The sequence below is a fragment of the Sphaeramia orbicularis genome, chromosome 22 (genome assembly GCF_902148855.1).
Source record: "Sphaeramia orbicularis chromosome 22, fSphaOr1.1, whole genome shotgun sequence".
NCBI lineage: Eukaryota > Metazoa > Chordata > Actinopteri > Kurtiformes > Apogonidae > Sphaeramia > Sphaeramia orbicularis.
The window spans coordinates 35,211,794-35,226,793 of record NC_043978.1 but is presented as its reverse complement, the minus strand read 5'-3'; the positions used below and the strand labels follow the sequence as shown (position 1 = coordinate 35,226,793).

The following is a 15,000-nucleotide window of genomic DNA, read 5'->3' as shown; positions in this document are numbered from 1 at the left end:
TGCAGACCTCTGCCAAGGCAGATCACCCCCCCCCCCCCGATTACCACCAAAATGTAATCATGTGTTCCTTGTGCCCGTACGAACATTTCCTGCAAATGTCATCAAAATCCGTCCATAACTTTTTGAGTTATCTTGCTAACAGACAGACAAAACAAACAGACAAACCCTGATGAAAACATAACCTCCTTGGCAGAGGTAATTATATTTTCATTAATGTATAGTCATCTGGATAGGAATTGTGTTTTCATTAGAGCTAACTTGGCAAAAAATTGCAATTATTAATAATTCATTGTAAAAAAAAAAAAGGAACGTTTGAACCATTATTATTATTATTATCATTATTATTATTATTATTATTTTCCCCCTAACTTTGTCCACAAGACAGCAAGCCATTATGATATCAGTCATAAACACCGATACCTGCACGTTACAAAACCAAATCAAATTGAATTGACACTGTAAATGAGCTGTGTTTTGATTATCCTACATTATTTATACTTCCAGGTGTAAAATCAATGTATTACTTGCCATAGAATGCTGCAGGCACTGACTTATTCGAAGGTTGGGGCAAAATCTACATAATATACATACACTGACATTCCAGTACTATCTGAGGGTCCATAGTGTCTGCGGTTTAAAGTCTGGTGTGCTCAGTGTATCGTACCATACATACAACACTATCTCGTGGTTCCACAAGTTTGCCATCTACTGACCAAAATCCAAAGTATTTCCAAATGGGTCTTAATAGGTTTCTCAGAGTGCAAATCACTCTCTTTGGCCAAGTTGGGCTGTTAAATCTGTGCCATCAATAGCTTGGTGTGGTAACATTGTGTGACTTCTGACCATCATGCATTGCTCTCTAGGCTACGGCTCAGACACAGGTGAGATCTCATGAGACCAACAATGGCAGTGCTATACAGTAGAATAAAAATTTACATAACCGGATATCTGTTTTTGTTTACAGGTTGAAAAAATAATTCATTTCAGAATATTTGTCGACAGCCCTAATTTTCATTACGATAGAATCAACTGTTGAATGTGCAAGTCACCTCCACAGAGTCCAACATATTGCACTATATAAGCCAGTGTTTCTCAAAATGTGGGGTGGGCCCCCTAAGGGAGGTGTGAAGGCTTGCCAGAGCGTGCATGGGATCATTCCTGGGTGTTTTTTTTTCTTTAGGTTAGAACATGTAGCAGGTGGGACTGATGTTCTAGCATTGGAGCAACGTGGACTCATTTTAGGGATGTGCAACAAACAAATCTGCTGCCATGATAATATGTGACTGGACTAGACAAAGAGTTTGTTTGGACAATGGACAAGGATTGGACTGGAAAAGAAAAATGTGCAATGTTCTGTTTTTGCACAGTTTGTACAGTTTACACTTTAACGTTCTGAGATGTGCAATGGAAATGGGCTCATTGCAGCCACTTACATTGTTCAAATGTTCGTCTTTGTTACCAAAATTTGTTTGTTGTTCTAAAAAAAAGGAACTTTATTGTCATAGTTGTAAGATAATTATGCATTGCCTATTTTTATTTGGAAAAATGTTGTCTCAGGGAGCAGTCTGGTTGAGTTTATTTGTATTGTTCAAGCAAAAAGTTATTTTTAATTTGAACAAAAAATTATTCAAAGAAAATCAAAAACTAGAGTTAGAATATTGATGCTTCTTTCAATAAAAGATATAATTGCACCACTGTTACAATGTTGTTGGGGTTTAGGGGAGCCTGGAGATTTTTCATCCTCCAAAGGGGGGCCCCCACTGAAAAAGACTGAGAACCACTGATATAAGCCCAGAAATTATGTCTTATGTTCCTTTTTCTGTTTTATGTCAGCTGGCTTTACTGCACCTACTCTGTTTGAATGTGGACGAGGGTTAATGTCTCATCAGCCAAAAAGTCCATAACTTGGGCCTTTTGTGCTGTAGAGTAGAGGAGAAGACATGGGGTAGTTGTAATCTGCACCTGTATTGATGAATTCCGCTGAAGATTACACACTGAACTTTACATATGTGGAGTTTGTGCCTGTTTTTTTCATATTGTCACATCTAAATAACAATGGACAGCGAAAATGTGAAATCATTACACCTGTAGTGATTGGTATTGTTTACAGATGAGCAGCAAATGCAAAGAAAAAATGTAATAAGTGGAGAAACAGGGAAAATGTACATTCACGTTATCAGGGATTTGAATGAATTGGTATGGGGGGGTTGAACCCACATGTTAAACATTAGTTCTTTACAGCCGTCAACATCATATCAGTAGAAATCTACATCAGAAATAATGCAGCTTGACTTTAGCGCAGACATTGACAGTCTACGGCATAAGCATTGAAACTACCCTGATGGCACTGTGGTGTCCCAACATCTTATTAAAGGATTTAACGCTGGTTTTTCCTTTGGTTTTCACTTCTTTGTAGACTTCGTCAACAGTAGAACTAGTCCTTGTCCCCCCCCCCCAGTATGGGTGAGATAGCGGCTGTGTCATCTCTCAGTTCGTGGACTTGACACTTCTCAGTTCATATACACATTCCTCAGTCACCCATGCTCACATGCTTACACTCTTACACCAGTCTCTCCCAAACACACTTAAAGGAGTGTTGTAATGCGCAGCTGATCTGACAACTCGTGCCGGGGGAACGCAGTGGCCACCTGCACTGCGAGAAGTCTCCTGCTGTGTGTGGGAAGGAGTCTGAGAGCGTGTTGCACCGGCTGACTCACTACACTGGTGGTAATCATGATGTCATTACTGCCTGGGGTCAGGATGGGGTGTGCTTTTTGGAGGCCTAGCCATTTTACTGATGTCACATGGCTACTTGTCAGCTTGTCTGAGTGTGAATGTGCGTGTGTTTTACTACTATCCTACCTCGGCGGTGGCCTTGCACCCTCCTCTCTTGGCTTTGTACGGGGGGCCCATTGTTTGTGTTTTGTGGTTTCCTACTCACCCTGGGCCCCAGAGTTTCTCCAACACACACCCACGCACACACACACACACGTGCATATGAACACAACAAATGTTTAGTTACAGAATGATGCACTGGCTAAACATGTACATTGTAAGTTAACACCCCCGGCAAGGAAACATCCCTCATCCTGGGAAGCAGTGCGTCATACTGCCCATAAAGCACCTGTTAATGGTCAGAATTCCCCTACATCAAGCGCCTGGTACAGTCTGCCAGTGACCACACCGGGTAGACAAAAGGTCAAACATTTCTTACTTTGGGTGCACTTCAGCTGAGCGGCCAGTAGAGGGTAGAGTAGAGTACTATATGTGCTGAAGAGTAAGGGTGCATTTCCAGGGGCTTCCTTGTATACTTGCTTGTGTTTTGTTAATTTGAAGATGCAAGAGCTGTTTATTTACCTAATGGTGTTCGCGTGATATTTCATAGTTACGTGTCAGACAAGGGCTTGAGCTCACATTACTGGAATGATAATAGCAGCTTTCCTCAATCCAGGGGCGGGGTGTGTGGGGGGGTAACTTCTCCTCACACACCCTCTCCTCTCCTCTCTTCTTCCTCCATACTTGCCCTCTTTCTCTCAGCACATGGATGCTGGAGTCCCCATGATGTTTTCCAGATGCCTTTTGCTCTGTGAGTGCATTGACAAAGCCCACCTCTCCTTACTCTCCCACTTCTTCATGCGTGCACACACTCGCTCATTCTCTCCTGCAGCTCACTGTCTTGCTAAAGAGACACTTCCTTGGCCCACCAGACTTCCTGAATATAAATGTATAAAACAATGGCTTACTCTTTGGACACATGTCTTCCATCCCCCTCCATAATGGGATGATGGTCTCACATGTGTGTTTTACATATTTGGATAATCCTACTTAAGGTTGGGGGACACATCAAATTAATATGATTAATGGAGTTTTTGTTTTGAATGATGGCTTTAAAAGCCAAAATTGCGAAAATGAGATAATGCTTCCTTGGAGACAATTCTTGCTGAACAAAAAAATCGAAACACAAACTATGAATGACTGGAGAGCAAACAAGTTGTAGTTTTCTCTCTATTCATTGGCTGCCGGTGGTGCTTTAGTTGTTTTTTTGTTTTTTTTTTAAACTTTTTTAAACAAATAACAGACACATTGTATAATTGTGTTTGGTGCCATTGCATATATAAGGTGGATAGTTTTATTTAAAAATGCTGTTTTTATATTCATATAGACACAAAAAATAAAAATGGAAAAGGATGTATGTGAGATTTGCACATATGTATTATAGTATTTTTTTGTGGCAGGAGCTCATTATTTGTTGATGGAGCCTGTAGTCTGACTTGTACAGTTTTTGGACACCCCATGTATTTGTGATAGACTGCATTAAGAATCACTCTTTAAGTCATTTAACTATTGTGCCATTCTAGAAATCCACGTGCTCCCTTCTGCATGTGCACTGTTCTGTCAAGGGCAAAACTGGATGTTTAAGCAAGATAATGAAACACATCCAGGGCATGACGTGTTGAAACTGTCAAAAATGGTTAAATTGTTTTCCTGTTGAGAAACAAAAAAATCATTTGCACTTGTTTATGTCTGTCTGATGCAGCCACACCTTTTGAATCACAAAAAAATATTTTTCTGCAAATATTTCATGATAATATTCGAGATTATGTAACATTTTAAGGGCGTCTGAAAACTTTTTTCCACTACTGTATGTGGAGAACTGGTGCTGTTTTTCAGTGAAAATCCTTCTGCTGGCTCCCCTGAGAGTACAACACTAGTTACTGTTGTCTTAAAAATATCAGCAAGTGAGCAGCTCTGCAGACTCCAAAGCACATACACAAATCTTACATATTGTAGCTTTAATTTTTGGTCTAGTACTAATGCTACTTTATTACTACAGAAAGCATCTTCTCACATCTTTAGTTTGTCTCTGTCTTTGCCTGGATGTGTGTTCTGGCTTGTGTGTGGCATTTGTGACCGCACACATTGCAGCCTGTGTGTGGAAGACGTCTGGCCTGTGTTCCACCCTGCTTGATTAGCCATTAGCCAGTGGCTGCCCTCTCAGATTCCCTTCGCAGTAAGAGAATCTCTAGCCAGCGTCGTCCAAGCCCAAGCCCTTCAAAGTAATCATACACAGTGAGAGGCCAAGCGACTGCCAGGCCTAATCCCAGCCCACATTTTGGGGTTTAATGACCTCAGGCGGCGGAATTACCCTGTCACAGTTGTTCTGTGGGCTGCTGTCTCATGCATGTTCTCCCTGCCGTTATGCTGATGGTAACTGAGATGAGAGCATCTGTCCGAGTCTGCTGTGCTCCCACAGATTCTGGTTGTGAAAGCAAACAGACAGTGGATGGGGACAGTGGTGTCATTTGCTCCGTATGCTGCCCTTTGTTGCTGTTGTCAGGATACAAAACGCAGACATGTTTGACTCGTTTACGACTTTGTTTATGTAATAGCTTGATGGATATTTTTCCTTGGATATTGATTGTAAAAAAGACAAAGGCTGTGCTATACATATGTCTGAGTCATACATAATTCTTTTTGGACATTTTGAATAGATGAAAGTCATTCATCTATTCAATCAATGGCACAGAACACAAACGGTGACAAGCATTCACACATGATACCACTGAAGCAACATTTTATGTGCTTTTGTCACTTGTTTAACATCGTCTGTCTATCTCTCCCACAGGGTGCCTCACAAATGAGCGTGACTACGAAAGCGTTGTGATGATGAGGATGAGGCAAGCTGCTGAGCGACAGAAACTTATAGAACAAATGCAGAGAGAGGATGAGGAGGAAGATGCAAGATCATAACACGGAAAGACCCAGCTTGGTATCAGCCTGCAACCATTAATCGAATACTTCTGTTGGGCTTTAGTTTCATAAAGCCTCTTTATGTGTTTTGTTATCTTTTTAAAATGTTATTCATTGTGTGGCCAAACAAATGTTAATAAATGTGGAGAACTGTTTTTAAATCTGTGTCTGTTTATCACTTTGATACTAATTCAGGATGATGGAAGGAGGAAAAGACTAGAGATGAACTGAGTGTCACAGCAGGATTTGCAGTGAAGCTGAGTGATCCCAGAGGTAGGCATACAGGGATATACAAGGATAATTAGTATTAAGGGTGACCATATTGTATGTAAGTGTACCATTAATATATGGTAATTTATAAAATGATATTTGCAGATTTCAGGTATCCAGTCAGGCTTTAGTCTTCGTGCATTAAGTTATGAAAGGAGATTGGCCATGCAACACCACACGTAATCAAAATGCTGTAATGATGTAACTTGCATCTGTCAACCACTGGCTGGTTAGCTGTGACATCCCATTACCTCATTATCGTAGCCAACAGGGTGTAATGTAAAAATCAGCCTCGTCTGCATACTCATTCACTAAGTCTTTGGAATGAGCTGAGTGTTGTAGGACTCCAAACCGCACAGTGCAATGTGAATACGTGGAAATCATTTCACCCCCATGTTAAACCAGTAATTAGACTGAGATTGGAAGACTAGGTAGGCTTTTATGGGAATTCTTGTGGCCTCGTGTGATGAAAAGTGAACATACTCTGGAGACCCTCCATTATAGATTCAGTGGTTTAGATGATTGTTCTCTGGGTTTGTGTACAGTGTATCCAAAGTTCTACTCCAGACTGAAGGGGCTTTGTGGACTGGGCAATTTCAAGGCTGTGCAGCACCGTTCATTCAGCCCCTCATGTGGTAGATATGTATGCGACATCAAGAACATGTACTCCCTGAGTTGATATGTATTTCACTATTCCGCTTTAAACAATGTAGATCGGTGGTTCCCAATCCTGGGGTCAGGACTCCCCTGAGGGATCCATGGATAAATCCAATTATGTATTTTTTTTTGGTATTTCATTTTCTCTTGACAAATACTGTAGTTGAACTGCTCACAACTGAATATCATGATAATTCCATAAACTGTGACGAGAGGTAACGTATACATGGATGTGCCTTGATTTTAAGGAGTCCCAATGCATTAAGATCGGTATCTACTGATGTAGATTATATATACATTATTGGTAACTCAATATTTTCATGTGAAATAACCCCTCTAAAAACACTGGCTTCAAGTTTACATTGAATGAACTGATATGACAGTGGTGTTATTCTTAGTACATGATCATTTACTTTTTCTTCATGCATAATGTAGCCGGCAGAAGTATTATACTCTAAGGCCAAAATTTTACGCAATAGATGTGTTTGCATCCAAGTGATTGTTTCGAATTTATTTTGCTTCACTAAAGATTACTCCCATTAGAAGCAATGGACTTGGTTAAATGGAAGAACATGCCACTTCCATCCAAAACTGTCTGTCCTTTGATACTGACTTAAACAAATTTCCTCTTAAATTATTGTTCTAAGCTGTTTCACAATAGGCTTATGCAACAAATACCTTGTAGACACTCTGTATTTCTGATTTATGCTCTCTGAAGTGACACGCTACCGCTCAGTGACCCATATTAAGTCAGAGCTTACAGTTCCAGACTGTTGTGGTCACTCTATGTTTGTAATAAGGTCCGCTGCCTGTGGAACATCTATCCATTCAAATAGTCTTATTCCCCTGTCCCTAGAGGGACTGTGGTGTAATGCTGTGTCTGTATTTGTGAGCCTATGTGGATTTCTTCTGCGTTATGGTTATTTAGGGGCAACATGGCAGCGTTGTTACATCCAAACCCCGTCATTCATCTGCTTGCCACTGCTGTGCTGCCTTGCCGTGGCTATGTTACACAATGTCCAGCTGTGGAGCAGAGCGGTGTGGTGGGAGACATCTGCTCCTCTCCTCCTGCAAAATCCCCTCATCACATGGTTTTGTTTATGCATAGCCTTTTTCATATCCCGGCAATGTGAAAAAAAAACAACAACCCAGAAACACACAAACTCTGTCCAAATGACAACAGAGGAAATACAATTACAGGAAACACATTCACCACCAACCCTGCCCTGAGCCCACAGTGGCTTGTGCTGCATGCGAACCAGGATGGGAGGATGAGCCTGTCATACAGTCTATCCCACCAGTAATTACAGCACATCCTTGGAATCTTCAAAATGTTCTTCCTCGCATTGTCCATATCAAAGATGAGCTGCATGCAGTATCTGGATCCACTATGGCCAAACTACTAGAGAGTACTAGCATCTTTTAATCTTTAGCACGGAGGTGGATGCTAAGTCATGTGTGAGGCAGCAGGTCTGGTATAAGTTTGGCTGTTAGCTGCCTGGCAAAGGTTACTGGTTTGCAGGATAGTGATCCAGGCTGGCCCCAGACATGTGCTGGCAGACCTGGGCCTGTAATGAAACCACCCAGTGTTTTCTGGCTCTCACAGACAGACTCCTGCACTTAAACGGCCCGCAGTGATACCCTCGTCTTTGTACAAGGGATGCTACAGTTTGTGAAGTTTATGCATATTGAATTACGGAAGGCAATATAGTATTTCTGCTGAATCTTAAAATGATTGCAAATTGTTTTCTTTAATACGTACACAAACAATCCACAGCATTACATCATGTAATCACAAGCATATGATACACTTAAAAACATCTTTACACAGAATTGTAAGTAAACCTATCTAGCATGTGGTTTTATTCATCTGGACAGAATAGAAGGATGGTTGAGATCTTTTGCACAGATAATTTTGCCTTTAAACAACTTCACACATCATACATTCATAGAAAAAACTGGCCATTACACTTGGTCCCTTTGACTGAAGAGTAAATAAGCAATGTTAATGATTAATTCTTTGGAATGTGTGTGTTTTTATCCCCCTATAACTCATATGATGTAATCTGAAACTGTGTGTTGGGGATAATCTCAATACTGAACTTTACCCTCTTGTGACAATGGCGTCCTTGTAGTTATTAATGGATTGAATGTACAGCTTTACTATACTAACTTCTAAGAATGACTCAGTCTCCCACTTAAAGGCCTTGAAATGCAGTCATTACTATAAATCTAACACAGCTTGATGAATCACTCCGTGTCCTTATAGAGGCACCACACAAGCGTCTGTCCCACCCCAGTCATCGTCAGCACGCGGAAGCCGATCTTCTCCAGCTTGTCCAACACCAGGCGAGGTGGGTCATCCACATGGTACTCGGAACTAAATGAGCATAAACACAAAGTAATTCTACTTTCCACAGATGTGGGATTTCTCTGTCTTTCAGTAAACTTTGCTTGGAAAGTACAATGCTGTTAATTGTTCTGGTGCTTGTTCACTTCCTTCCACACCTTGGTTCATTTCCCAGCAGCATTTGAATCAGATTGCCAATGACAACACTTCCACGATCTGTATTCCATCAGCTTGAATGGTTTATTCTAAATCGCAAAGCAGCCTCCCTCAACCACAGTGGAGTTTTTTTCCTCCATATGACCTGATCTTAGCTCTGTCGTCAATATGTACACAGTGACTGCCAAAATGAAAGAAACGCCAGTGTTAAGTGCCTAAATATGGAAATATGGTCCAGTGTGAGCACATTTACAATACACCTGGGAGTTGATTCCACATGCAGGTGTAGCTATTGGAATCCTGCCATTAGAGTTTACTACTCCTTGTACGGTAGACTGCGGTAGAGATGATTTGAAATGATAAAATCATGCTAGAAATGTTTACTCTGTTGAAAGTAAGTCTTTCTTGCCCTTATTTGACTGGTTACCTGCTGCCACATTTACATTCACCCCCCACCCCAGCTGCAATAACAAGTGTTCCACATTTTCAATACTTACAAATTGTTTCCCAGCATGGTTGTTTTCCTTGCTCCCAGGTAATTCATAACAGCTGGATCGGAATACTCATCTCCTACATTTGTTGGACCATTCTCCTAAAGGACAGTAATTTGGCACATTAACTATAAAGCTTCCTTCAGAAGATTGAGACATGATGGATTTGCTAAAATAGTATCTGTTGTGTGTCAGTCACTGGCTGCACCTGCATCCCTGTGGCAGGTGCAGATCATAATCTCTAATAATGGGGCAGCCTAAAATAGATGATCCTATACTCAGGGGCTGTAGAATTAGGTTATTGGAAAGTTGCACACAACAAAATGAACATGCGCAACTAGAGTCTGATGACAGGGCAACATGTGTTTTTCAATTTAGGGCAACATGGCAAAAACAACCATGCACACTCTGCGTGCTTCCCTTTCTAGGCTTTTACTGTTTGTTGTTTTCAGCATACAGAATATTATAGGCAGCTGCAGCATATCAAAGTGGCGACCTTGATTGATCGCATTACGCGCAATCGCACGCGGGCAGATAAATCCGTTCCAACTCGAACGCGTCTTCACTGAAAGCATGACTAGTCACTTACAGAGCGAGATACACACAGTCGGATCTGCGTGCTGATCAACATGTAAGGCATCCCTTATCGCTGGCGTTGGACCGCTATTCTCCTGGGAATGACTGAGGAGTCGCGACAGTCCCCTCTCCAACTTGAGCTTCTGCTGTCAGCTCTTTTCGGAATGCGGGAAACACACCCACCGCCACGGACCAATCACAGTCCGCCTCTCAGCATCCGCCAACAGCTCTGCCCTGCCCAGTGCACAAGTGTTGCTCAACTAGTGTGATCGGTGGTTTGTTGACATTTGTTGACATGAGGAACACCAGCCAATGCGCATGTGCAAACAAAAAAGGATGTATTGCAGTGTAGACTGACGTAAATTATCATTCACCACCATTCATCATCAATGAATTAAACGAATATAATTAGTTTAATTAATAATTCCAAGTCCCCTTTTAGATCTCTGCAGGTGCAAACACTTTGTATTCGCTACCTTAAATGTTGAATCTACTCTGTCTGGAACTGTAATTTCCCCTGTCAGAGATTTATTATTTCCTCCTCAGAGCAGCAATAATAACTCTGGCTCAGGGTTGTGGACTGAGAGGGAAATGAAAGACATAGACTAAAGGCAAACAACAATGGCGAGGACTCTGATAAAATCAGCAATGTGACTGCAATGTCTTACTGATGCCAGAAGAGCCTGACAGACATTCAGTTCAGCTTTGCATGCCATGCTCTGTGGGAAGGGTAATTTAAAGCCTGATCACAGCTTGGTACTGTGATGGTAGGCAGACATGGATCCAAGCAAACCAGAGCTCATTTCGACATGCCACACTCAATTTTAGGCATATAACCCTCAGCAAAGTGGCTTACCATTAAATAAAATGTTGTTTTTTGTTAAGATTTTATCATATATTGTCACTACTGTTAATACAGCTATGGCTCCTGGTTTGTGAGACTGCATGGATGCTGTTTGTTTACTGCCAAGTGTATGGGTCATGACAATGTCATTACCGCCTCCTGAAAGGATCCAGAGCCTGTAATTTGAAAAGCCTTCATTCAGAGACACAGGTGGCTGCTGAGGATAGCTGAGAAGATTGCCACCTACTGGCTTCCAAGATCATTGTCACCCGCTGTTCATGCTGCTTGTCTTTCAGAGTCATCCACCTTGTCTTTCACGCTGTCTAAACATTTTCATCCAGCAGTGAAATTGCTTTCCCCTTGGAGGAAAGATGCGGTGAATAATCATGATATTCAACAGTGTGAAGTGTGAAAAAAGTGTTCCTGAGGAATGTGACTTCTCAAGTTTTATCTATCCTGTTAACCTGAAACTTACTCCTGGAAGAAACAGGAAAGCAGCAGGGCTGTTGGTGAGGCCCCAAAAATAAACCAAAGACCACCCCTCTTGCCAAAAGAACACGTTCTCAAAACATGTTCCTTCCCAAACCACTTCCTGTCTCTACTCCTGCAGCGTCTTCCTACACTGGCTCATCTGTTGCTGGTATTGGAGTCGAGGGTCATCACTTCTGTGACCTGGAGTGACAGTGGAGCACGTCCCCAGTGGTCTAAAGGAAGCAGTTTGATCGTTTGATGAGGTTTTTTGCCTTCACCTTCTCAGCTTAAGTGTCCTTGCATGTGGCGACAGTTCTTTCTTCTGATGATCTGCTCTTATTTTACCAAAAATGCAAGCAACCGTGAAAAAGCATCACATTCTCTCACAGTTTAACATATGCGTTTTCTATATACTGTTAATGTTTATGTTACACTTTGATTACTAATAATTTACTCTGTGTATAAAGACAGTTCTTTTATAAATTATGGTTTTGCTAATTTTTCTAAATTACATTTACAAGACTAGTTGTATTTAACCCCACAACAGACAGGTGAATCTGTATCTCAAAACAAAACATATTTTTGGAACAAATGTATGCGCCAAGAAAAACGACTGTGAAAATATTATTAGTTGTTATTTTACTGTGTTTTAAACAAGTGTGTGGTTGGAAATGTTCATTTGTGTAAAAATGCCTTGTAACATCTAATTCCTACTGCTTCTGACACCCCCTACACAAAAGTGAGCTTCCTGTGATAAATACAGATGACTGATTTACTTGCTGTGAATATGTGTGGGTGAAGACCTTTGATAGCTGCACTGTTTAAAACAATTGAACTAAATCACTGTGTGGGGACTCAACCTGGATGGATTATACAGCAGGCAAAGTGTGCATATGATGATTTACTGTAGGTGTGTGCTGGAGGGATATTTCAATACAGGAATAAAAAGACAAAAAGCAGCTTTCTGATAGATTGAGTGTCAGGGTCACACTCCATATAGGTTTACATCAGTTTAATTGTGACAGATTGCTGTTTTGCTAAAACCAAGTATTTCCTGTAAGACTTTTATTCTTGTGCATTTCTACGCAGGTCTGCTGGCCTAGTTTCCCACTGTGGAGTTTCCTGGCCCCTCCCCTGCAAGCAGATACATCATCACCCTCCTTTTTCTTTGCTGTTTTCCAGATTACACCCAGCAGCGTACATAAAGTGTTTCCAAGCTGCACAGATATTACCCAGCAGCCTTAGCAAGGTTAAATTCTCCTTTCCTCCCCCTCACTTCGTCTCTCTCCTTTACCTTAGCCCACCTCTCCTGACACTTTCCCACACTGCACTCACAGATAAGAATTACACAACATATCACAGTGAAGCATTTAGTTTGCTGTCACCAGGTTAACATTTTGTTGAGAAACACCAGGATGCGGTTTCTGTGGTTGTGCATGTTGGAAGGGTTTGTTTAGGGAGACTTTCTCTCTGTGATTAAGACTAATGTCATCAGATATTTGGAACGACACGTTCATACAGACTGAGTCTTTTCTCTCATCACCTCAGTTCAGTGCTTGATTTTGTACGAAGAGCATTTCCCAATATGTTACCGCAAATGGGGAGCGATTGGACTATTAGTAACAGGAAACAACATGATGTGCAATAAACACAGAGGATAGATTTAAGAGGGCTTGGATGCATTAGCGTTGTACTTAGTTGTGTGTTCCAGTTAGCTTGGCTGGAACATTAATGTGCAGTCAGTGGTGTTAATTATGACCAACAGATAAAAACTGTACATACTTTAAAGACAAAGAATCAGTCAGAACACAAATCCCTTTTTGAATGGAGCATTCTGCTGAAATGATTGAGGTTCACAAAACCACTTTCATCAGTTAGAGTCAAATGACTGATTAAATAGTAGAAATGTCTTGGCTTTATTACAGAAATGAGGAGAGGACAGTTGTCTCATGAGTAATGAGTTTGAAACCATCTCTTTTAACATCCCAGCCTGACCACCATTGGAATTTTCAACTCAATCATTAGTTTTTTTCCCCTGTCAATATGAGATTGTGACTTTTTTTCCCACTGAAACATTACTCTGACTATCTCTTAGTGACACAAGATTATAAAAAAAAGAAAAACAATAATGACAGATGAGTGAATGTACTGTCATAATGGTTAAGACATTTGTTATTTCAGTTCATTTTGTAAGATTCTGTTTTATTACTGGGCCTGGTTGTTTGTTAATGTTAACATTTAGCTTAGAAGTAAGTTAGATAAAGTTGGCAAATAATCACCTCTAAGCACAGCACTGACTTCAGCACAGACGCACATACAAGTCTTATATGTTGAACCTATAAAATGACTTACTGCAATTCTTTTATTGCACCATTTTCTACCACAGAATAGTAACATAATTATATGAAGGGTTCAAAGGTAAATTCAAAGGTGTTAATTAAGTTAAGTCGTATTTGAGCTAAGTTAATTAATACATACACTTATACTTTACACTTCCAACCTTAACTATTTGCATATTTGTGTTTAGACTTAGAATGTGAATAGAAAAATCTTTAAAGGAGTGATATGTTGCTTTTTTAAATGGAATTATGCATTTTAAAACATTTCCCTGTGGTCTACATAAACTGTAAATGCTATGCTTGGGTCAGAATTCTTCATTAATTAAACTCCACAGGTCCATCTTCAACCCTATTTCTGAGTAATGACACCAGAAAGGTCGTTTTGAGCGCTGGCCCTTTAAATGCACATGAGCCACTTCATGCCCCACCCCCTCCAGGTTGTTGGCTGTGCTGCTCTGTCCTGTTCAACCAACAGCTGAACATCATAGGTAATCGGTTCGAAGTTTGGACATATTTTCAGTATGGACTACAACCGCTGCTATAACAATTATGGCATACTCGGAGAAATGTTTGTCAGAAGTCTTGACCTTATATGTGCAAATGTCGTGCCATAACTAGTATAGACGTAACACATTTAGCAGGAATTAAAACAGGTTGTAGAAATCCACTCGATTTTTGCCAAAATGAATATAAAGATACCTTTGCAGTCACCTGGAGGGTTCAAATTCAAACTTTTTGAACTGTTACGGTGCCCAAATACACAAATAAATGTACCAAGACTAATAAAAGTGGGTTTTAGTGAAATATGACCCCTTTAAAACAGTGCTAATAATTACTTAATCTACACACATTTGCCTTGGAATGTCTTTCTGAATCCTGATTGGTTTCATATTTGCTTTTCATTGGCTATAAAGTCACCTGGAAGGCACGACTTTGGAAATATTTCTTCTATTGTTGTCTGTCAGTGTGGATAGTACAGTTCAACTGCGCTCCAAAGTTAATCCATCTCCATCCTGCTGTTTCTTCTCAACAAGAGCAATCCATCACCACACACTGAACCCTCACATTACATTATTTGGCAGTATATCATCACAT

General features: G+C 40.6%; 1 protein-coding gene and 1 long non-coding RNA gene across 3 annotated transcripts in view; one reads left to right on the top strand and one right to left on the bottom strand.

The window, feature by feature from the left end:
- The window catches only part of LOC115414004 (dnaJ homolog subfamily C member 17-like), a 38,556-nt gene extending 32,644 nt beyond the window's left edge, over positions 1 to 5,912 (top strand). For both annotated transcript variants that reach the window (XM_030127176.1, XM_030127177.1), the window contains one exon: positions 5,627 to 5,912. In XM_030127176.1, the coding sequence (XP_029983036.1) occupies positions 5,627 to 5,665 (39 nt within the window). In that variant the 3' untranslated portion in view covers positions 5,666 to 5,912. The remainder of the gene's footprint in view (positions 1 to 5,626) is intronic.
- Positions 5,913 to 8,514: 2,602 nt separating this feature from the next.
- Positions 8,515 to 10,280, bottom strand: LOC115414007 (uncharacterized). The gene is made up of 3 exons (XR_003934534.1): positions 10,265 to 10,280; positions 9,682 to 9,776; positions 8,515 to 9,058 (listed from the first exon to the last, which is right to left on the bottom strand). It is a non-coding gene; the product is annotated as an uncharacterized LOC115414007 (long non-coding RNA).
- Positions 10,281 to 15,000: the final 4,720 nt, after the last annotated feature.